This window comes from Strongylocentrotus purpuratus, unplaced genomic scaffold (assembly GCF_000002235.5).
Source record: "Strongylocentrotus purpuratus isolate Spur 01 unplaced genomic scaffold, Spur_5.0 spur5_scaffold_7, whole genome shotgun sequence".
Classification (NCBI taxonomy): Eukaryota; Metazoa; Echinodermata; class Echinoidea; order Camarodonta; family Strongylocentrotidae; genus Strongylocentrotus; species Strongylocentrotus purpuratus.
In genome coordinates, this window is record NW_022145613.1 from 36876834 (window position 1) to 36900719 (window position 23886).

The following is a 23886-nucleotide window of genomic DNA, read 5'->3' on the forward strand; positions in this document are numbered from 1 at the left end:
GGTATATCATGCATCATAATGTTGAATAAAATTGGGCTAAGGGCACTTCCTTGTGGTAATCCATTGGCTAGGGTAGATATTTTAGATAATGTATGTCCATTCCTCACTTGGAAGGTTCTTTTCTGTAGTAAGTTCTGAATAAATGTATACATGTTTCCTTTCACTCCTAATTTGAGTAATTTATATAATAAACCATTGTACCACAACTTATCGTATGCCTTTGTTACATCTATAAAGCAGACTAGAGTATGTTCATGGTTCCCTAAGCTTTGCTGAATACTATTTTCAAGTAGTATAATATTATCTGTAGAGCTTCTTCCTTTTCTGAATCCGCTCTGTATGCTCGGAAAAATACTTTTATTTTCTAAATACCAATCTAGTCTTCTATAAACCATCTTTTCCAATATCTTTATAAAGATGGGAGTTAATGTTATTGGTCTATACGATGATGGTTTTTGTGGATCTTTACCTGCTTTTAGTATCGGTATCAAGATTCCGTGTTTACACTGTTGGGGATGTTTCCACTTTCCCAAATCTTATTCATAATTTTTAACATTTTATTTTTAATCTGTACTGGTAACTTCTTGTAGATTTCATATCCAATTTTATCTTTTCCTGGTGCTGTATCTTTTTGATTTTTCAGGACTTGATTGAATTCTTGCATAGTAAATTTTTGATTCAAAGACTGATTTCTACGTTGTTCTTGATCGTCATTTACATTTTCTTGCATAATATATTCTTTAACTATATTTTCGGCTTCATTGTTTATTATTGTACTCTCACTAATATTTTCAAAATGATTAGCCATCACATTTACAACCTCTTGAGGATTTATTATTTCTTTCTCTTCGTATATTATCGATTTAATGTTTTTATTTTTCTTATTAGTCTTACTATTTTCTATTTTACGTATCATATTCCAAATGTCTGTCATTGATGTGAAACGAGTCATTTCCTTACAATAGGTGATCCAATAGTCTCGTTTTGCTTGTCTTTTGATCTTTTGTGCTTCTGCTTTCTCTATCACTAAAACATATGAGGTAATCAATTAGAGAATCACAATTTGTTCCATTTATACTTTCAAGACATGATAACCTTGTTATATGTATATTTTTCAGCAGTATTTCATATGACTATACATATATTAAACTAAAGGGTAATCCAACCTTCATAGCAAGCTACTCTAGAAGAAAGAAGATAATTCTGAGAAGCACACTGGTAAAAGTTTGAATGAAATCAGACAAAAAATGAGAAGGTTAATTATTCTTTCAAGTTGAATCAATTATGTGATGAGCCTTCAAAATGTCTCTGTGGTAAAGTGGCAGACAACTTTCCCATTTGCTCCAACCATAAACCACAAAACAACTAAAATTTCGATTGTTCAAAATGCACGACTCAGGATGATCTTGTCTTTTTAGAGGACCTGTAATGACCTATATAGTACTAGCCTACTAATGAAATACAAATCTCCATAATATATTTTGAGTGATGCCCCAAGCCTGAAGGCACTTGGGAGAAAAACAGAAAATTGTCATATTTTTTGTACACAACAAACGGTCATAGTCCACTGACCAAATTGCCGGTTTGAACAAAGAGATACTACTTGGTTTGAGATTGGTCATGTAGTGTTAAGGTATGCCCTCACTGCTTTGAATTATGGTAATATACCGGGGTAGTATATATACCGGGGTAGTACAGTTTGCCACTTCTCATTCCTCTAGCTCTGAGCTTGACATCATTCTCCTGAATTCTGTAAACTTTGAAGTCGATGGTTGTCTTTCAAATATTGTTATCATGGGGTTAACAGCTCGTAATATCATTACCTACATCATTTTTGCTGTAGTGATTGACCAAGTGGCCCGGATTATGTGAGTTTTGTTTCTTCTTCTTTGGTCTTGTTAATACTGGTATAATTATGTTCGTTGTTAAATGCTAGACAGTTTTCCGCTGGTAAACCCCGCAGTTTCCCTGACCGATCGAGCTGATGCGTACTTGCCGCGGCAGGTCGGGGGAAGAAATCTATAGGATGTACCCATTCTCCCTTTTACCATCGTGCATGTGGTATAAATACTGAAACTAGAAAGATCGAAATAGAATGTACATCAACGAAAGATTCTAGTTTCTTGAAATCATTCAAAGACTGAATTTGTCTTATTATTTGAACTTTGTCTTTCTTTCCAATTTTCTTTTTAATAGGCCTATGTTAATTGGTTTGGAAACAAATTTATAAAGTGCTATATTATGGAAAATGAGCATTGAAATTCTGATTAATTGGACTTAATACATGTATATAAGAATATTGTGTTAGATAGGCAGATGTATTCATGTATTATATTATGATTTGGAATAGGGGATGATTCTGATGGAAATGATTACATGATATTTAGAGAAAATGAGATAAATAACATAGTCATGCATATATGAAGCCAACTACATGTTTTTTTTAATATTTTTTTTTACTTGTTTTGATTATTTTTTTCTTCTCAATATGTTTTTCAAAAACAGATATAATCTTGGATTTCATAAGACTATTTTCACACATCATCCTGGGATCTGCAGAGCACTACCAGGCATTGGTAAATAGATTCATGAATTTATCTTCAACTCATCTTTGTTTCTTCTTGTTTTGCTATATCACATTTCAATAGTATGATCACCTGTGAAATAAATTACATTTAATGTAGTTATGGAAATGATTTCTTATAAATTGTTTGACAATAGGTTTTGATATGATAGACTTTAGATTATTCAATTTAATAACTTTCCTCCAGTAACACTATACTGTGTGATGAAGACAGATACAGATGCAGACAAAGAGTTAAAACAAACTTTCTTCAGGTATGAATGAATAAATACTCTCTTCTCTATTATGTTTTTCCAATTTTAAGTTAATGTTGTAATTAATTAGTATTTTATTTTATTTACACCATAAAGAAAATGGCTCTGAGGATATTGTGACTTCCTCCAATGGACTTGCATTTATATCATCTGTAAGTAAATATGAAAAAGCACAAGTCTTATGATATCATTATTATTACTACTATTATTGAGCCTTATTATATCATTATTATTACTACTTTTATTGAGCCTTATTATATCATTATTATTACTACTATTATTGAGCCTTATTATATCATTATTATTACTACTATTATTGAGCCTTATTATATCATTATTATTACTACTATTATTGAGCCTTATTATATCATTATTATTACTACTATTATTGAGCCTTATTATATCATTATTATTACTACTATTATTGAGCCTTATTATATCATTATTATTACTACTATTATTGAGCCTTATTATATCATTATTATTACTACTATGATTGAGCCTTATTATATCATTATTATTACTACTATTATTGAGCCTTATTATATCATTATTATTACTACTATGATTGAGCCTTATTATATCATTATTATTACTACTATTATTGAGCCTTATTATATCATTATTATTACTACTATTATTGAGCCTTATTATATCATTATTATTACTACAATTATTGAGCCTTATTATATCATTATTATTACTACTATTATTGAGCCTTATTATATCATTATTATTACTACTATTATTGAGCCTTATTATATCATTATTATTACTACTATTATTGAGCCTTATTATATCATTATTATTACTACAATTATTGAGCCTTATTATATCATTATTATTACTACTATGATTGAGCCTTATTATATCATTATTATTACTACTATGATTGAGCCTTATTATATCATTATTATTACTACTATGATTGAGCCTTATTATATCATTATTATTACTACTATTATTGAGCTATACCTGCAGACTTATGATTATGATTCTTAACACAAGAAAGAGATAGACCAATACAAATGGACGTAAATCATGGTTATACAACCTCATTATTGCTGGATACATGGCTAAACAGACGGCTTGGGTAACAATGGAGGCATGAGATCGCAATTATCCTTGGTTTTATATACCAAAGTGTATCAAGGCTACCTAATATGCATGGTAGTGGTAGGATGTGTATTATAACCTTTTTGGAGCACATAGGAGTTATATTTTACCTCGTGATCATATTTTCCCTCAATGCCGCACTTCATGAAAATATAACCCTTGGGAAAATTTAACCCCCTTATATATATTACACACCTACCTATCACTTATCAGTCAATATCTGTATACCGGTATCATATTGTCAATTTATTTATTATAATCATTCAAGGATATACATGTACGCTTGTACACTTGCTAGAAGGCAAGTAATATATTTGAAATTTCAGAGAAACCTGCATTAATAGCTCTCACTTGTTTGGAATTGGATCCCTTATTAAAGTAACCTGCATAAAAATGACCACCTGTCTATTTTCTTGTGTTCCTTTAGCTAGTTTCCATGCACAAGCCCTTGTCAGTCGTAGTGCGTATTGACTGAGACTATGAAGACTTCTTGGTCTACTGCACCCCATAGACCCTGTACTATAGCTTCTCTTATTTAAAGGTACTAGGTCCCATTTGCAGGCCAAAACAAATGAAAAAGTTAAATTCCAACTGCATTTGAAAGATAATACTAATTTAGAACTTCCCTAAAAAAGGTGGGGCTTGAAAATGTCTTCAAGTGGGAAAATAACGACTATTAGTTGTCAAATCGACTTAAGGGCTATAGAGCCCAAAAGTAATAGTCTTGATTTTCAGACAATTGTACCGAATGGTCATACGTTTTATGCTGCGCAAAGATTCAATCAGTTTAATCTTGGCCATCACAAGAAGTGGGTTATTGATGTAGACAAATGCTCATGTACCCTTTACAACTCTTTTCATGTATGTTATTACCAAAGAAGAAAAAAGGCCAGTCAGTCACTCAATAGTGTCTGACAGTGAAGTCTAGCAAGTAAACGGGTTTTCTTGCATAATTTGAATATGAGGACACTGCTAACGTTTACATTTCACAGATAGGACATACATGACATATTCATAATTCCTGCAAAGTTCTACAGCATTTGAGGTTGGCTGCAAAAGGGACATAGTACCTTTAACAAACCCAGACAGGGCATGCTGTATAAGTGTGAAAATAGAGTCTTTGTCTGTAGACTATCCATCCTTGAGCAGTCTGTACACTGCGATAAGTCAAGCCGGTCAACTGTAATCAACCATGGAGTTACTAGTTACTTTAATAACTCCATGAATCAACACAGCCTTCTGTGTTCTGATTGTAAAGATAGTTTCACACTGATTGTCAAGTAGGTTATATTATGAATGTCCTGATGAGAAGTGTAATTGTTTAACATGATGTCTGCCATCTTTTTGTGATTCATTATTTACTGACGATTGTCTAGAGAAAGAAAACCAAAATGAGGATAGGCTAAAAGAAACGCGCATTACACCTGAAAACAAAGTGATCAATAGCAAGAACAATAATCAGCCAAACCTCACAGATCAAACACTTCTCTTTATCAAGAATTTTAATGTTAAAGGTCTTCATGTTTTACACGTTAATGTGAGGTCTACCCTAAACAAGATATCGGAACTTGAAATTCCTTTTAAAAGAAATTGCTGTCTAGCTATTATTGCTTTCACTGAAACATGGTTAAATAATGCCATAAATTATGAAGAAATTGAAGTAGGCAGATCGATACTCGTCTGGCTCTGGAGGAGGTGTCTGTTTCTACACTGTTGGTCATAATGGTGGAATATTTATTTTTACCCCAGTTTAGGGAAGGATTTTAAAAAATTATTTATTTCTGATAGATCTAGATGATGGCATACATTCTCAGATTTTATTGAATATTAATTTGCGAGTGTTTGTTTTGCGTGACTGCTTAATCATTTGTGTGCTACTATGCTAATCAGCTAAGGTACCTACGTTCTTAAATCATAATTGACAGTAATGAGGATTAATGCCTCACAAAAGGGCACTATTAAAGCTGATCGACACGATTTTTATTCTGGGGTCTCACAGTAACGAGGCCATTGCTTAGCCCCTGAATCATGACTGTACGCAGTGTTTGCTAGGGTACGCGGCCCCTTCCACAAATCCCCCAAAACGAAGAAAATGCAATAAATTGTCAAAAATTCATTGCATTTTCCCCCGGCCCCAACAGGAAAAATTCCTCTGTAGGGCCATGCATTATGGTTCAAGGCAAGGCCACACAGAGGAATTTTTCCTGTTGGGGGCCGGGGGGAAATGCAATGAATTTTTGACAATTTATTGCATTTTCTTCGTTTTGGGGGATTTGTGGAAGGGGCCGCGTACCTTAGCAAACACTGCGTACAGTCATGATTCAGGGGCTAAGCAATGGCCTCGTTACTGTGAGGCCCCATGAAAAAAATCGTGTCGGTCAGCTACATATTAGTGCCCTTTTGTGAGGCATTAATCCTCTTTACTGTCAATTATGACTTAAGGACGTAGGTCCCTTAGCTGATTAGCATAGTAGCACACAAATGATTAAGCAGTCACGCAAAACAAACACTCGCAAATTAATATTCAATAAAATCTGAGAATGTATGTCATTATCTAGATCTATTAGAAATAAATAATTTTTTTAAATCCTTCCCTAAACTGGGGTAAAAATAAATATTCCACCATTATGACCAACAGTGTATATCAGAAATGATATTGCATTCAATATTATTGATGATATAAGTACTGGAGATACGGAATCCCCGTGGATTAATTTGCTTATACCCAGATCAAAATCATTTATTGTTGTTGGCGTTCTGTATAGACCTCCGAAAAACAATTTGTTTATCAAGAATTTTTTTTTTTTTAATTTTTTTTAAAAACGTTTTAGCCCTCCATAGGCTATTTTATTGAGTCAAACAAACATTTTTACAATTCAATGAAATTAAGTCTTTCCTTAACTCAAACAAAACAGAATACTTTCACATTTCTCTCCTTGTTGTTCATACAAACAAATGTTGAAGTGCCTGCCATTTAGTAAAAAAAATTGTTATGCATACCAGATATAGAATGGATATATCTCTCGTCTTCATAATATTGAATAATTTTCTTCTTCAAAGAACTAAAATTTGGAATTTTGTTATTAAGCTTTTGAACAAATAGTTGATGCTTAATCAAAGTCACTATGCAATTTAAAGCATCGTTTCTTTTGTCTTCAAAACCAAAATTACATTTTCTAAATTAAACTCTATCTGTAATTGAGAACCTTCATTTATCCATTTCACCGTTTCCTTCCAGATTTATTTACTGATTTCACAATTGTAAAAGAAATGTACAATATCTTCCAACTCTTTTTTACAAAACGAACATTTATCGTTACTCACTATTTTCATCTTATACAGTTGCTTGTTCAAAAAAAGAATCCTATTTATCAAGAAATTGTTGAATATTCTTGATATATTAAACAAGGATAACAAAATTATTCCTTTAGGAGACATGAATATTTGTCTTCTTCACAAATCGCAACTGGCTAAAAAATATATTGACCTGTACGTCTTCACGGGTTAAGTCAACTCATTAAAGAGGCAACGCGCGTTACACCTACATGTTCTTCTCTACTGGATTGTGTTAGTTGTAGCAAAGAAAACAAAATAAGTCAAAGTGGTGTCATTGATCTTGGTATTGGCGACCATTCTTTTACTTTCTGTACACAAAATATTAGACTGGCTATAGGTCATCACAGGACTTATGATCAGATCCATCCAAAAAATATACAGAAGAGACTTTCAATCTTCAACTATCTGCTGTTGATTGGTCATGAATAACTGACTGTACAGATGTAAATGAGGCATGGTCAATATGTCGACATGTTTTTATCTCAACTTTGAATATGATAGCGCCACTGAAACAGATACAAATAAAACAAAGGTCAAAGAAGAATAGCTCAGTGACCTGCTGTCTACACAGTCTACGTGTGTCAATTGGATGACTGTTAGTATTAATAAGATTTCTTTACACTTGGGAAAAACAGAAAGCATTTTGTTTTGTTATAAAAGTAGTTCTAAAAAGTCATTTGAATTCAAAGTGACACACAATATTCAAGTAATCAAGAGAAAAGAATCTGTGACGTACTTAGGCATTGAGTTGGCTAGCGCAATTTCATTTTCATCTTTAGTAGATTCAGTTGTAAAAAAGCAAATTCTAGTCTGAAATTTGTGTACAGATATCAAAGTTATAAGACGTATACTTTGCTTTGCTCTTATTCAATGTTTATTCAACTATGCTAGCCCTGTATGGTATAGTAACATAAACAAGTCAGATCGAAAGAAGTTGAAGATTATACAGAACAAAATGGTGAGATTTATCAACTGTTCTGGTGCAAGAACTCATGTTGGCTACAGTGAACTTTCTAAAGCTGGTTTTCTTGAAGTCAACCAAAGATCAAAACAACTTGTATTGCATCACGTGCATAAAATATATCATACTAGATCGAATCATTATTCGATCCAACTTGGATCTTGTTACTGACTAACATGATTTACTACAAGAAATAGCCAATTCAACTTTAACTTACCAGAAAGAGTAGGTAGTATTGGAAATTCGTTTTATTACATTGCCATAAGACATTAGATATCCCTTCCTACTGATATAAAGGAAATAGAAAACATTGCTCATTTCAAAGAGGAATAAATAACACTTGAGAGTCAAAGGAGAGAAGCGAAAGACTGAAATAGCCTATTAGCCTACATACAGAACACTTTTCTTTTCTCTGCCAGTTCGTACTTTTTAATTTTGTATATAATTATGTTTTTGTACATTTTAGAAATTCAACATATTCATTATTATTTGATTCTTCTTCTTTTCCTCTTCTTCTTCTTTTCCTCTTCCCCCCTCCTCTTTTTCTCTTCTCCTTTTTCATTTTCTTCTTCTTCTTCTTTTCTATATCTTTTTATTCTTCTTGTACTTATTATCATTTCTATCATTATTAGTTTAATGTTGTTATTATCATGATCATCATTATTATCTTTAAGAAGTTTTTTCTTATCTGTCTGTAAATAATATGATTTTAACTTATCAATTTTGTACATGTATGTCTGGGACCCCATTGGAAAATAGCTCTTGAGCTTTCTTGGGCTATCCTGTTCAGGCCGACTTAATTTTTATCTGTTATTATTTTATATTGTTGTATGTTGGAGGCTTGGCGAATGAAATCAATCAAACACTATGGCCCGAATTCACAAAGGAGGTTTGAGCTCAGACCAAGGTTTTCGTACGTCATATGACGCGTTTTACGCATTTTTTACAAACCTGGTTTGTAAAGAACAAAAGGAGGTTTGGCGAAACAAAAGGAGGTTTGAGCTTAAACCTTGGTCTGAGCTCAAACCTTGCTTTGTGAATTCGGGCCTGTAGGTTTGTTTGTAATTAGTTAAAGGTAAAGACCAGTTATGGTCATGCAATTGCATTGTGAAAGAAACGTTGTGGAATCGATCAGAAAAGGTTGATCATCTAGCATCTAGCATCTGCAAGGTTCTGGAATCATGAAAATGATAAGAAATTTGGCCCATTCTTCGTAAAGTTACAATCACTATACACAGAAAGATGTATATGGGACTACCCTATATCTCTCACAGACCATGAGAGAAACAAATTTACCAAATATATGAATTAGTAGGCGGTTTCCGGCAAATTTTTTATCATCATGTATTATTCAAAACATATTCTTTCACATGATTGGTAATGACAGGCGCGGATCCAGGGGGGGGGGCCGAGCGGGCCTTGGCCCCCCCCCCCCCCGCAAAAAAAAAAAAAAAAAAAAAAAGAGAGAAAAAGGAAAAGAAGCGAAAGGGAAAGAGGAGAGAAAGTGAAAGAAAGAAGAGGAAGAGGAAAGAAAAGGGGAAGAAGGAAGAAGGAGGGGGCCGAAAGGGCTTTGCCTCCCAGGCTGTTGACCCCCCCCCCCCCATAAAACAAATAAGAGAGAAGGAAGGAAAGGTAAAGGAAAAGAGGAGATACTGGCGTACTGAAAGGGGGGGGGGGGCTTAGTGGAAATCAAATTCAAACGTGGTTTATTTCTAATTCCACAACGGTGATTACAAATAATGCTGAAAAGACATCATTTCCGAGATTTTTCCTCACTTTTTAGTAAATTATACGTTTGTATGTGTTTGTTGGAAAATGACAAATTCCTAAATTTGCAGAGTCAGGCAAGAAATATGATTCTTGATATTCCTACATGTCAGGGCCCGAGGTACGGCGGGGATCGGGAGCCTCGAGCTCTCCCCCCTCCCCCCCCCCCACACTTTTGTTGAAAAAGTATATTAAAGAGAAATAAAATAGAATGAGAGCAAGAAAGAAAGAATAGTTAACTGCCAGCGTTAACAAATAATGAGGCATCAAAATATGCTCATCTGACCGTGATTAAATGCCTAAAACCCCTAAGCTTCCGTGGGCTCTGCCCCCTGAATCCCGCCAAGGGCCCTACGGCGGGCCCTTAGATGCTAATCTGACGGTAATTTAATGCCTAAAACCCCTGAATTTTGGGGGGCTCCGCCCCTGGACCCAACGCCAAATAGTTGCCTGCCAGTGTCACGAAATAATAAGGTATACAAAGAAAAATATGCTCATATGACCTTAATTAAACGCCTAAAACCTCCGACCTTCCGGGGCCGGCTTCGCCGCCGCCCCAGACAAGGATTAACAATCGAGAACGGTACTGCGAATCGTCTTCTTTGTCTCATAATCTTATGAAACGTGAAGCTTCCGCGCTTTGCGCGGGAGGGGGAACCTGAATTCAGACAAGGATTCAGAGGCGAAAACGGTAATACCAATCTTTTATGATTTAATAAAACGTAAAAGCTTCCGCGCTTCGCGTGGGATGGAGGGGGGGGACTTAATTCCGACGAGGATTATTTTCGAGAGCGGTACAACGAATCGTCTTCTTTCTCTAATGATTTATTGAAAATTAAAAGCTTCCGCGCTTCGCGCGGGGGGGGGGGGAACCTGAATTCAGACGAGGATTAAGAGTCGAGAACTGAACAGCAAATCGTCTTGTTTCTCTAATGATTTAATGAAACGTAAAAGCTTCCGCGCTTCGCGCGGGTGGGGGGAGAATCTAAATTCAGACGAGGATTATTTTCGAAAACAGTACAACGAATCGTCTTTTTTCCTAATGATTTTAGGAAACTTAAAAGCTTCCGCGCTTCGCGCGGGAGGGGGGGGGATCCTGAATTCAGACGAGGATTAAGATTCGAGAACGGTACAACGAATCGCCTTCTTTCTTTTATAGTTTAATGAAACGTCAGAGCTTCCACGCTTCGCCCAGGAGGGGGAGAGGGGGGGGGGGGGGGAACTGAATCTAGACAAGGATTAAGAGTCGAGAACGGTACAACGAATCGTCTTCTTTCTCTAATGATTTAATGAATCGTAAATGCTTCTACGCTTCGCGCGGAAGGGGTAAACTGAATTCAGACGAGGATTAAGAGTCGAGAACTGTACAACGAATCGTTTTGTTTCTCTAATGATTTAATGAAACGTAAAAGCTTCCGCGCTTCGCGCGGGAGGGGGGGGGGGGGAGAATCTAAATTCAGACGAGGATTATTTTCGAAATCGGTACAACGAATCGTCTTTTTTCTCTAATGATTTAAGAAACTTAAAAGCTTCCGGGGGGGGAACCTTAATTCAGACGAGAATTTAGAGTCGAGAACTCTACAACGAATCGTCTTCTTTCTCTAATAATTTAATAAATCCTAAAATTTTCCGCGCTTCGCGCAAGAGGGGAAAAACTAAATTCAGACGAGATTTATTTTCAAGAACGGTACAACGAACCGTCTTCTTTTTCTAATAATTAAATGAAACGTCAAAGCTTCCGCGTTTCGCGGAGGAGGGAGGGGGAAATTCGCCCCTCCCTGCACCGACCCCCCCCCCCGCATCACGTCACTGTTGGTCACCATTACGTACCAATATTTGGCTCGCATAATTTCAAATTTGGGCCCCCCCCCCTAAGAAATCCTGGATCCGCGCCTGGGTAATGAGAGCTTCCATTTCATTTTTTGAAACTGGGGCGTTTCCAATACTGGTCTTTACCTTTAAAGTCTTGTGCCTGTGTATTTTGAAAGTTTGATCAAAGTTGATATCTCTTCCAAATCAGGGTAACCTGAAAGAGTTGGAACCTGATCAAGGAATATTGGGTCGCATCTTTCTCTTTGACTTCAACCATCCTGATCTTGACCCTATAGACATCCAGATCATTGGCATCGATAAAGTAGCCTGGGATCCTGTAGGAATGGACATCTGGGAGAGTGGATCAAAAGGTATTCTAAAAATATTTTTTTCACAAATAGTCTTAACTCTTAACCGTCTTATGTCCACTAATAGAACAAAATGTGAACCGCCACTGTCAACTTTTTTCACAAGTACACGCTCCAAACAATGTGGCAGGCAGATCAGGGGGTTGATCAAAAGGGAATAAGGAGTTAAAATGGGATGAAATGACAGGAAGGTGGATTTGTAAATGACTAAAAGAAAAAGGGGGGGGGAAGAAAGAAAAATATTTCTTTTTAGTAAAGTTACAAAAGAAGGAAATTCGATCACTAGAAATAAGCAAGCAAAATATGTATTGATTTTACTAAAAGATAAATTCCTAGAAATGTTGCTGAGTGCAGACAAATTGTGTGACTGTATCTAGTGTATTGTCACTGTATTGGAAACTTGTTTCCACTGTAATTGATGTTATAATATCTACAGTATGTGATTCATGAATTTTGTAAATTTTGTTATACTACTGATCATATAAAGTAATATTGAGATAATTCTCTGTGAACTATCCTATGAGATTTCCTTACAATCATCTTACAATGATCATGTTTCTAGGATTAATGACAGCTAGTCTAAGCTATTTTGTCTCATATTTTACCAACCATGTATCAGGTGTTAATATGTGATCTTTGTATTAAGTTAGTAGCCCTACTAGCTAGAGTTTAAATGAGATCAATTATGGGTTGTACGACGCTTGCTCATGTAAAAGATACTTCACATCAATTTCCTTCACTTACTGAATTCTTAAATTCAACCCAAACTCAAAACTATGCCTAACCCCAACCCTAAACCTAAACTAAAGCTCAATTGCAACACTATAACCCTAACGTATGCCTTTGTCAAAATAAAGCCCGGAACAATTATAAAGAGAGTAAATGCCGGGTCAACCAATTCAACCAATGATGAAGTGACATAAAATAAGACATTTGATTCCACTATGTTTAGGACCCCACAATACATGTTAACATATGGGACACTAATTGACCAAAAAGCTTGGACTTGTGCTCATATAGTAAGTTGTCAAATTTTTGTCATTATCACTTTCTTTAGATAATCCCAAACTGTCCCTCTATGTCGTGAACAGGCAACCTGACAGAATAGGGATTGAGGTATTTGACTTTTCATACAAGAACAAGGTTCCTACCTTAACACATCAAAGAAGAATACATCACAAGAACATTTGGAGGTGGGTATACTTAATATTATTCAACGCCATTCATGAAAAATATTCTTTAGATTGAGAACAAGAACAGTTGCAGTTATTCATAATCAAACATAATTATCACCAAATTACCCTTTTTCAGCTGGGTAATTCTTAAAAATATTTATTGAATTATATAAGCATTATTCTTGTTATTATTTGTGTATCCCCCGGCAGTATGCTGAGGATACTTTGGATTTAGCAGCGTCACTATAGAGATGCATTATACTCTAATCTACACATTATTGTTGATGTTGATGAATTTAACACTTTATCATGAATTACAATTACTTAATTGTATAACATAAATAGTTCTGACATTTCAATTTTTATGTTTTTGTGCTCTCAAGGTCTTATACCCGAGTAAGTTATGTATAAGTTTTTTCTTAATTTAACACTACATCAGCACAATACTCCTAATTCATATATATTATCATGCACCATAGGTCAGAACTTTGATTTTCCCGTAGTTTAATATTAGTTTAAGGTCCTTCTCTATGGAACAAGCTTTCGCTTGCACTATTAATCAGCCTATTGCCTGATTCTTTTAAATGTTGTTATAAAGCCCATCTTATAAGTTTATAATAATAGTGTGAAATGTTATATGATGCATATTTATTTAGTACTTACTTTCTTTGTTTGTGGACTGTTTGTTTGTTATAACTATGTATGTATCATTAATTCAAATTCAAGTTCAAGTACAAGTTTATTTGTTTGACATTTCACAAAAAAGAATTCACATAATTGACAAGATTAGAACATAATGAAATATACTAAAAGGGTCACATTATATAATTAATTCTTTGAAAAGACGTCGAAATTAATTGTATTAAATAGAAGGTTGTACAGGGTGAAATGTGAGGAACCTATTAAAAAGCTCAGCTTGTAGATTATAGGTTCCCATCAATAAAACTAACATTTGATTGAAGTGGTTGTAATGGTGAAGGACTTAACAATAATAATAGGTGGGCAAGAAGGCCTTGACATGAGATGATATCAAAGTGAAACAAGCAAAATAGTAAAAGTAGCAAATACAGCAAACAAATTAATTTGTTACCAAATTTTGAGGTCAACGTACTATAAGGCTATTTGCTCTATTTTGTTAACCCCTTATGCTCATAATTTGTTTTGTCTAATTGCTTTGTATTGTTTCTATTGATGATGGTCTGTTATATATTTTATGTACCCGTATTTTGTTTTTATTGAGAGCAATATTAATTGATTGATGGTTTGTTATCTTATGTTGTAGTTTGTTTTTACCACTGCATTTTTAAAAACATGTTTAGGAATGGAAACTGAGGATGAAAAAGTGGCTGTGTGAAACAAAGATCCTACATGCAGCATGTTCTCACTATCTACATACACCAATCTGAAGTAATTCACTTAAAGACAGGGAAAAAATACTTTAAAAATTTCGGGGGCTACTTTTCAAGCTTGCTGCATGAAAATAACACTTTTTAATTAGTTTGCATTGAACTCTATGCAGATTTTTTTTGGCTCTTTTATGACTTTCGGGGCTCTTTTTAGCATATCAGGGGCTAATTCGCCCCGAGACCCCGTGTATTTATTTCACTGCTTAAAGGGCAATCCAACCCTTGTGATATTTAGTTCATTTATGAAAGCAAAATCAGAGAAACAGAATGGGTAAAAGTTTGAAATGTTTGAATTATGAAATCACTACATCTATGTGAATCTCGAACCGGCAATTTGGTCAGTTGATTGTGACCCACCTGAGCAAGAATTTTTGATTGTTTTTTTAAATTTAGTAATTTTATATGTTGGAACAGATGGGAAAGTAGTCCGGCACCACATCACGTTGATATTACCGCTTCGGCCAATTTGATGTGACGTATGGTGATTACAACTTTCAAAAATTAATAACTTTCTTATATTTAGTCAGATTTAATTGAAACTTTCATCAGCTTGCTTCTCTGATTTTTCTGCTTTTTTTTAAAAGTAGTTTTCTATTTGGGTTGGATTTCCCTTTAAACTAGCTATATAACCAAGTTGTGATGCTGACCCGTACTTTATTGTTTGTTGTGGATATCCGGTGGACTACCAACCTGTTTACCAACTACTTTGCTATACCGGTAGTCTATATTTCCAGACCATCGGTCAGTGGTCAAGACACTATAAATCTACCTTTTCAGCCAATTTGAAGTGGCATAGTATAGTGATTACCACTTTCAAAAATTCATAACTTTCTTATTTTTTGTCAGATTAGTTCACACTTTAACCAATCTGTTTCTTTGCTTTTCCTGCTTTCTTTTAGAATTGTTGGCTATGAGGGTTGGTTTTCCCATTCAGTCAGTATTTCTTTAACCCGTTTACTACTAAATGTTATAGGTCCCATAAGCTTAAAGGTATTACAAAGTTTTGGGAAATTTTGAAAAATGGGTGGATAGTGATTCTTTACAATTTGATATATTTGGATGTCCCTGTGGATGTATTAAAAGCACTAGAAATTTTAGCCCCTAAAACACTTCTGCTTTCGAGAAAAATTGAATATAAAGATTTACCGATGCTCCCGGTAAATTTTGAAAAATTTCAAATAGCTCCTACAGCCGTACAATGGTAGCTGCGACCATGAAAATCTCAGAATATGTAGTTGTGGTATATAATTTCCGAACGGGAATAGCAAATCGGTCCATTTTAGTCAAGAAACATTGTTTTACAGCTTAATTATATCTTGACCTTGAGAGGGAGCTATACAACATAAAGTGTTTATTATTTACAATTTCATAACTTTAGTGTCAATTTCGACCGCGACAACGATCAGAGAATATTGTAGGGTTGCATAATGCTTCCAATATGTTCATTTGAACCAAATTCACGACCCCATTCCAAAACTTTGTATCACCTTTAACACGGGGACCACCAGGTTCCCGTAAGCAAAGGGTTAAATGCTGTAGTTTACCAAATCTTACTTGAAGCAACATAGCAGACCTTTATTGTTGACAGAATCATTTTGTTAGAAATAGAATATGAATACGTATCCTGTTATGCCTTGTTCCACACAGTCCCAATGATGTTGTTTTGGTGGATGAAAATCGTTTCTACACAACAAATGATGCATATCTTCCCCCACCTATCGACATTCTAGAGGTCATATTTCAGCTTAGCTACGGCAGTGTGGCATACTATGACGGACGTGATGCCAGGATCGTTGCCAAAGGACTGAAGCTTGCTAATGGTGTAAACCTCTCTCCTAACAAAAAGTAAACCAATCCACCACTTGGTGTCATATATCTTTGATATTAAATATAAGCCTGTGGTTAAGATCTTTTAGAAATATCAGACAAACTGGAAAGACAATGTTTTATGCGTTTGTATCGCATAAATGATTAGATCTCATTATATTGGCAGATTATTCCTCCGTGCTTGATGGAATGTATACAGTTCTCTCTTGTATAATATACATCAGATAGCAGGCGCGGATCTACATGGCGATTTTTCCGGCCTGGCCCCCCCCCCCCCCCCCCCAGCCCTAAAATCTTTTTTTTTAATCGGATAATAACGCAAATTTAACCCTTTTTTTAAACAAAAACGCCCCCCAAAAGTGCTCTTACCCGGCTGAGTCGGCGCTAAATTTTCCTCAAAAAACTGTACCGAAACCCCCCCCCCCCCAAAAATGTGTGTGCTCTTACCCCCCCCCCCCCCCCCCCTCGCTTATTCACGCTAAAAAAAATTATCAAGATTTGGGCCCCCCTCTTGTCGCCGACTGGATCCGCCCCTGTCAGATAGTACTACTTGGATTGTGGATTAATCATAACCCATTCAACCAATGTTGTTAGAAAGTGATTTTCATCATTGTATACACTGTTACAGAGAAGAAATATGAGTTTGAAATGCTCCATGATACGGAGTCTTGCAAAGTTCATTAGAAATATCACAAAGGGGTTATCAAGCTAACAATTAATCCATTTCTATCAGTTTTTATCATTTTTTCCTCTTCCTTTTGTGATTGCTTGTGATTGTATAGGTTGATGTATGTGGCTTCATATCTTGGACAAGAGCTGTTTATCTACAGAGTCCAGAGTGATGGGAATTTGGAAAAGACAAAGGTGAGGTATCAATATGGTTACACTGGAGATTTCTCTTATTATTTTCAGTATGTGAATGTGAATGAGTAATATAATATTTACAGGATTTTATCTTTTATCATTTAATCATTTGAACAAAACATTTTGATAATAGAATTAACCTTGATGTTCATGATTATCATATACCTCCAGCCCAATTCATTATAATTATGATGATAATGAGAATACAGTGAACTTATATTGCGCCCTCTATCTAGTAAAATTATTCTGCGTTACATTATAGCACAAGAAAAGGCAAGAAGAAAATACTATACAGTGCGTCCCAGAAAAAACGAAACCGAGAAGTTTCGATGTTCCATCATAACTTAATCACAACTATAATTAATGAATTATACATATTTGGACAGCTTAGAGTCCCCTCTTTCATGTGATGCTACTCAGATGATGCATATGTCACGCATGAGTGATTAAAATCAATTTGAAGGAAGGAAACCAAAAAGACATTTGGCGGGCGGTATCTGAATTTCGTAGAAAAATTCCCATTTCTAGAAAGTTGAGTTTCTGCCCTTTCAGTTTGTCTGAAGATTCATTTGCGAGCTAGCGAAGCAAACGATCATACATTCTAAGATATGTAATGAGGTCCATTGCGACCAATTAGATATTAAAGTAAAGAGGAATAACAATCCTGATGGGGTTTTAAACACAATGACGTCGTCATGAAAGATTGAAAAAAACCTCAATACGTTACATAATTACATCAATTATATTAATACGAGCGAGCGTAGTAAGCGAGTCTTTGGCAATTCAAGAAAAAGTTGTTCCTAGTCGCTTTAGATTATGGGCACATTGTGATGGAGAGGGGCACTTATCAGAAGGGTAAAGGACACTTATCAGAGATGGTAAGGGACAATTCGCATACCTAAAAATGGGTTTTCACCAAAGATGAAAATGGCACATCAGAATAAACAAGGGACACTTAATTTGACAAAGGGGAAGGGTCACTTTTCGATGAAAAATTGACAGTTATTAGATTTCAATGGGAGCATTCATCACAGATGAAAAGGGGCGTTTATGAGAAAGGGAAGGGGCAGGGTTCTTATTTTTTTTTAAAGGAAGAGGGGCATTATCAGAAGGAAAAATGGCACTTATTAGAAAGGAAAAGGGGCACGTGTCGAAGTAAAAGGATGCCTTACAGATTTGAGTAGGGGAAATTATCAGAGGTGGAAAGAGGCGCTTACAATTAAAATATGGAACGGGCACCTATTAGGAAAGACAAAGGGATACTTTGAATACGGAAGCATATTTGAAGAAGATCTAAACCCTTCAATTAGCGGGGAAAATATAACACTAAAACATTTCAATTATTCATAACAAGCAACCTATAGATGTAGGCCTATATTCAGGTATTAAGGGAAAATTAAAAGTTTTATTAGTACATGTAGCTGTTTTATTCTGGTGCAATGGGAAAACCTAGTCCTCTCATGTAAACAAAAAATATGATAATAATTATTGATTGGTTGGATCAAATTTATAATGTACGGGCAATATCATATTACATGTCATTCAATCGAAGATGCTCTTTGGGCATCAAAACGCCAAAGCCTCGATGAGTGTAAAGGTTTCTACATTCTGCAAATCATTTCATGGTGCTTGCTTGACCTCAGAACTGGGCGCTGACTAATTACGGTGAATGCCATGGTTCTATATATCAGACTATATTTTTATGAATATCAACTTGATAGTCATACCATGCACCGTAATTAGTCAGCATCCCGTTCTGATCTACGCACCATATAAATGGCGTGACGACGACGTTTCTTTTCATGCATTGACTACTTCCGAGAACTACTTCCGCTTTTCGTGTCATTAGGCATGTAGGTCATCCATTCAAGCGTGGGGCCTGGGGTCTGATTATTAAAGCCCCCGGAAAATGTTGTACCTTAAAGGGAGGCTTTACTACTGCAGCTAGAAGGGATTAGACCACCCAGAGAGCCATCGAGGTCACTGTGACAGGTGGCTATCTCATTAACTCAGCTCTCATTTAACATAAGCAAAAGAGGATCATGGGGGATCAACAGGCACCGATTTGGGAAGTTTTCTATATAGAGGGAGCAAGTAGCTACAAGTAGTACAGTGTGCCTTTAAGATGCTCTATGGTACATTCAGAGGCATTAATGAATACGTAAACTGAACATTGATGTGAATATTTCCTAGCTTTCTTCTTCTCGTTTTGAGTCTCTCTCTCTCTCTCTAGCTCTTTATTATCCTGGTACTTGGTACTTGGTTGTTGTTCCTCCAAAAGATTCCTAGTGGAATTTAAACTGGAGGTCGTGGTGGCAGAGGGTGGACTTATTTTGGAAGGAGTGCTACTTTAAACTTTGCTGAGTCAGTCAGGGATACTAATGCCGAATCGAGATCATTCCATGCTCTGGTTGTGCGTGGAAAAAAAAAAGTTTTTGTATACATCTAATCTGGTTAATGGTATTTCGAACTGACTTGAGTGCCCGCGTCTGCTACGATCTGGTTTAGGTTTAATGTGTGTTTGGGCATCTATGTCCAGCTGGCCATGTAACATTTTGTGGAAACAGCTTAGACGATGAGCTTCGCGTCTGTCTTGGAGAGAGTTCCATTTAAGAGAATTTAGAAGGAGGGTGACGCTTGCTTCTCTCTGCTTGTGACAAAACGGGCTGCCTGCCTGTGGACTCGTTCGATTGAAGAAATGTTCTTAGCTGTGTATATGGGTCCCAAGCAGCAACTGCGTAATCTAAGTGTGGTCGTACGAGGGTGAGGTAGAGTTTCTCCTTTATGGAAGTTGAGCAGTGATGAAAGTTGCGTCTCAGGAAACTCAATACTCCTATAGCTTTTGTTGTTGCGAGGTGAGTTTGGCCATTCCATCGGAGGTCGTTCTGGATCACAACACCAAGGTACTTTGTCTGCTTACATTCTTCCAGGGTGACACCAAGGAGGTTGTATGAAGATTTACCCGTTTCTTCTTCCTGGTGACACGCATTGATTCACACTTTTTGGGGTTGAATTTCATGCCCCATTTCTGAGACCACTCCACCATTGCATCTAGGTCTTGTTGCAGGATGTCCACGTCGTTTACTGATTTAATTGGACGGTACAGCATGCAATCGTCTGCAAAAAGCTTAGTGGTGCTTTTGACTTTGTCGTGAATGTCATTTATGAAGAGCAAGAACAAGTGGGGACCGAGCACAGTTCCTTGCGGGGTTCCACTTAGAACTGGCTTCCAGTCGGAATGTTTTCCGTTAACACATACGCGTTGTAGTCGTTTTGTAAGGAAATTTGTCACCCATCTTAAGTTATCTGAACGGATTCCATAATAATCTAGCTTGTGAAGTAATTTCTGGTGGGGGATGACATCAAAGGCTTTAGAGAAGTCAAGTGTTATCAAATCTGTGGTGGCTTTTTCATCCAGGTTCTTTGCCAGGTCGTTAATTGTCAAAATAAGTTGAGATTCACATGATCTGCGTCTCCTAAAGGCGTGCTGATTTTCTGCAAGAATATTTAGTTCGCTAAGGTGGCTCATGAGGTTACTATCAATAATATGTTCAGAAAGTTTACAACAGGTACTCGTTAGTGAAATAGGGCGGTAATTTGCTGGGTCGGTGGTAGAGCCCTTCTTAAAAAGTGGAGGGATATTGGCCTTTCTCCAGTCCAGTGGGAGATCACCAGAATAGAGCGACTGTTGGAAGATGAACTGCAAGATGGGAGCTAGTTCTTCTGCTGCAATTTTGAGAGCTTGGTTCTGGATCTGGTCCGGGCCGATAGCCTGCGTTACATTGATGTTAAGTAGTAGCTTTTATTTGTGTTCGGAAGGGAAAAAAAAGGGGGGTGCCGGGCAGGGTCGTGAACCAAAGTGCAGGATAGTACATCGTCCTTCATTCTCCCAATATACATAGAAAGGCGGTGGTCTGAGTTCATCGTCAGCCTTAATTCGTACAAACTGCATTTGCAGCTTTGCTTTTGAAAGCTGTGGAGCCACGAGGTTTGCTTGTTCCAACCACTGACCATTGGCCTCCATAGCAAATGGAATCTTGACCATCACGAGAAGATTGTCAATGAATGCAAAGTTGGAGCAACGTTCATTTGACAGTGCCTCAATGAACAAAACAAATTATTACCCGTATCAGACATCTGAGCTGGTCATTTACAAAACCATATTGACTTAGTTTTCACTAGCAGTGGGAACGGAGGGGTATATTCTTTGTATTTTCCTTGGCCTCCCTGCGCGTATTGACTTTGCGTGTACGAGTGAAAATATACCTTGGTATTTTCCACGGTCTCGCATCCGGGCATCTTGTATTGACCGCGCCGTATTTTGTCATTTTCATTGCGCATCTATTATGCGTACGAGAACCTGAGCACTTTGCGCGCACTCTATTGTGACGTAATAATCACACAGAATGCACACTGTTTGCAGCGTATCGAAAATTGTGTCAAGCACTGGATGCACAGTGCTGGTTTGACAAAGTTTGTTCAGTTCTTGAGATTGTCATGGTGGATTTCTGTATTTGCTCTAGATGTCTGATTTGGACAACAATAAAAATATTGACTGGCTTTACTTTCGGGGGATATCAGAAATATTGACCGCGCTAAGACCATATTGCCCTCGTCTTTCGACTCGGGGCAATATGATCTGAGCTTGGTCAATATTTCTGATATACCCCTCAAGGCCAGTCAATATTATATAATTTTTCCACATCAGCATCAGCATCAGAAAATGGAGAAGAAAAATATTGTATAGCATATTTGTAAAGCGCTTAGAGACATTTGTGTTAAGCGCTATATAAAAATTAAATATTATTATTATTATGGGTAGACTCATGAATAATAGGAGAGAAAATATCTTTTGGTTTTAGAATCATGATAAAGCAGGTCCATTCCATGAGTTAAATTAACCATTCCAAGAAGCAAGCCCAGATAAAGGCCTATTCCCATAATCAATATTATGTAATTAACATTTCAATACATTGGCTATCATTAATGAGCATAATTATGGTCAATATAAGATTTCTTAAAAATGAAACAGACAACTTACGACATGATGCAGCGATAATGACTATCACTGAAATACTGTTGATAATTGAAGACGTCATCATATGCGAGTTGTAATGTTTCAGTATCTTTCTTCTGACAGCAGTCGCTTGTGAACTGTTTTCGGTAGTCATTGATCGACACTTTATATCCTCGCAATGCACCAATATAGGCCTAGTCTATCACGCGATTTAGGGAAATCCCCGTATCCACTTATGCGCACGGTACGAACCTTTTACCCCCATGGTTCTATTCATAGTGAGCTTGCTCCGTACTATAGGCATGAATGCAAATCTTATTTAACCTCAGTGCTATTAAACAGCAAGCACTTTGATTGAAGGAAAAACTTAACCCATCTTTTCTTGGGCATTTGATAACCACATCCCGACGGATATTTCTGAGAGTTGCCTGTGCTTTACACGTGCAGACGTTGAAGACGTCATCATATGCGAAGTTTTTCTGCTGGAAATATAAAGCGAGTTGTAATGTTTCAGTATCTTTCTTCTGACAGCAGTCGCTTGTGAACTGTTTTCGGTAGTCATTGATCGACACTTTATATCCTCGCAATGCACCAATATCGGCCTAGTCTATCACGCGATTTAGGGAAATCCCCGTATCCACTTATGCGCACGGTACGAACCTTTTACCCCCATGGTTCTATTTATAGTGAGCTTGCTCCGTACCAGTGGCGTACGCAGGATTTTTTCAAGGGGGGGGGGGGGGGGTTAAAATCGGGTCCAAAATTTCGCAACGACTCAGGAAAATTTGAAAATCGCGCCGGCCAAAAAGTCGCTCAGTGGGGGGGGGGGGGGGGGGGGGGGGGGAGCCCAAAAAAAAAATCGCAACGACTCAGCCAGCCGAAAAGTCGCTCAGGGGGGGGGGGGGGGGGGGAGGGGGGGGGGGGGGGGGGGGGTAAGCGGACACTTTTTTTTTTTTTTGTCTCAAAAAAATCGCAACGACTCAACCGACCGCTGAATAAGGGGGGGGGGGGGGGGGGGGGGGGGGGGGGTAAGAGGACACTTTTTTTTTTTGGTCTCAAAATTTGAAAAATTGTCATTTTGCTCCGTTGGGGGGGGGGGGGGTAAGGTCACCTTTCTTAGGTCAGCCATGGGGGTGATTTTTTATTTATTTTTAAATAATTAAAAAAAAAAAAAAAAAAAAAAACCAAAGGGGGGGGGGGGGTTTTAGGGATTTTTTAGGGGGTTACACACATAAAAATAACAAAGGGGGGGGTTTAACCCCCCAAACACCCCCCCCCCCCCCTGCGTACGCGCCTGCTCCGTACTATAGGCATGAATGCAAATCTTATTTAACCTCAGTGCTATTAAACAGCAAGCACTTTGATTGAAGGAAAAGCTTAACCCATCTTTTCTTGGGCA

General features: G+C 36.8%; 1 protein-coding gene and 1 long non-coding RNA gene across 2 annotated transcripts; both read left to right on the forward strand.

Moving 5' to 3' along the window:
* The first annotated feature begins 2474 nt into the window (after positions 1–2474).
* LOC115919712 lies at positions 2475–12127 on the forward strand. The gene is made up of 3 exons (XR_004061969.1): positions 2475–2576; positions 2935–2990; positions 12039–12127. It is a non-coding gene; the product is annotated as an uncharacterized LOC115919712 (long non-coding RNA).
* A 16-nt stretch (positions 12128–12143) lies between these two features.
* LOC755437 (serum paraoxonase/arylesterase 2) lies at positions 12144–16713 on the forward strand. Its single transcript, XM_030973684.1, has 3 exons — positions 12144–12201; positions 13256–13391; positions 16427–16713. Exons 1-3 carry the CDS (start codon positions 12174–12176, stop codon positions 16626–16628), a joined length of 366 nt encoding a protein of 121 aa, XP_030829544.1. The 5' UTR covers positions 12144–12173; the 3' UTR covers positions 16629–16713.
* Positions 16714–23886: the final 7173 nt, after the last annotated feature.

Excerpts from the sequence above, each read along its gene's own strand:
- LOC755437 (XM_030973684.1), top strand. The coding sequence starts at position 12,174 with ATGGACATCTGGGAGAGTGGATCAAAAG. Across the intron at positions 12,202-13,255 it reads CTGGGAGAGTGGATCAAAAG|ATAATCCCAAACTGTCCCTC; the intron begins GTATTCTAAAAA and ends CACTTTCTTTAG. Across the intron at positions 13,392-16,426 it reads CATCACAAGAACATTTGGAG|TCCCAATGATGTTGTTTTGG; the intron begins GTGGGTATACTT and ends TGTTCCACACAG.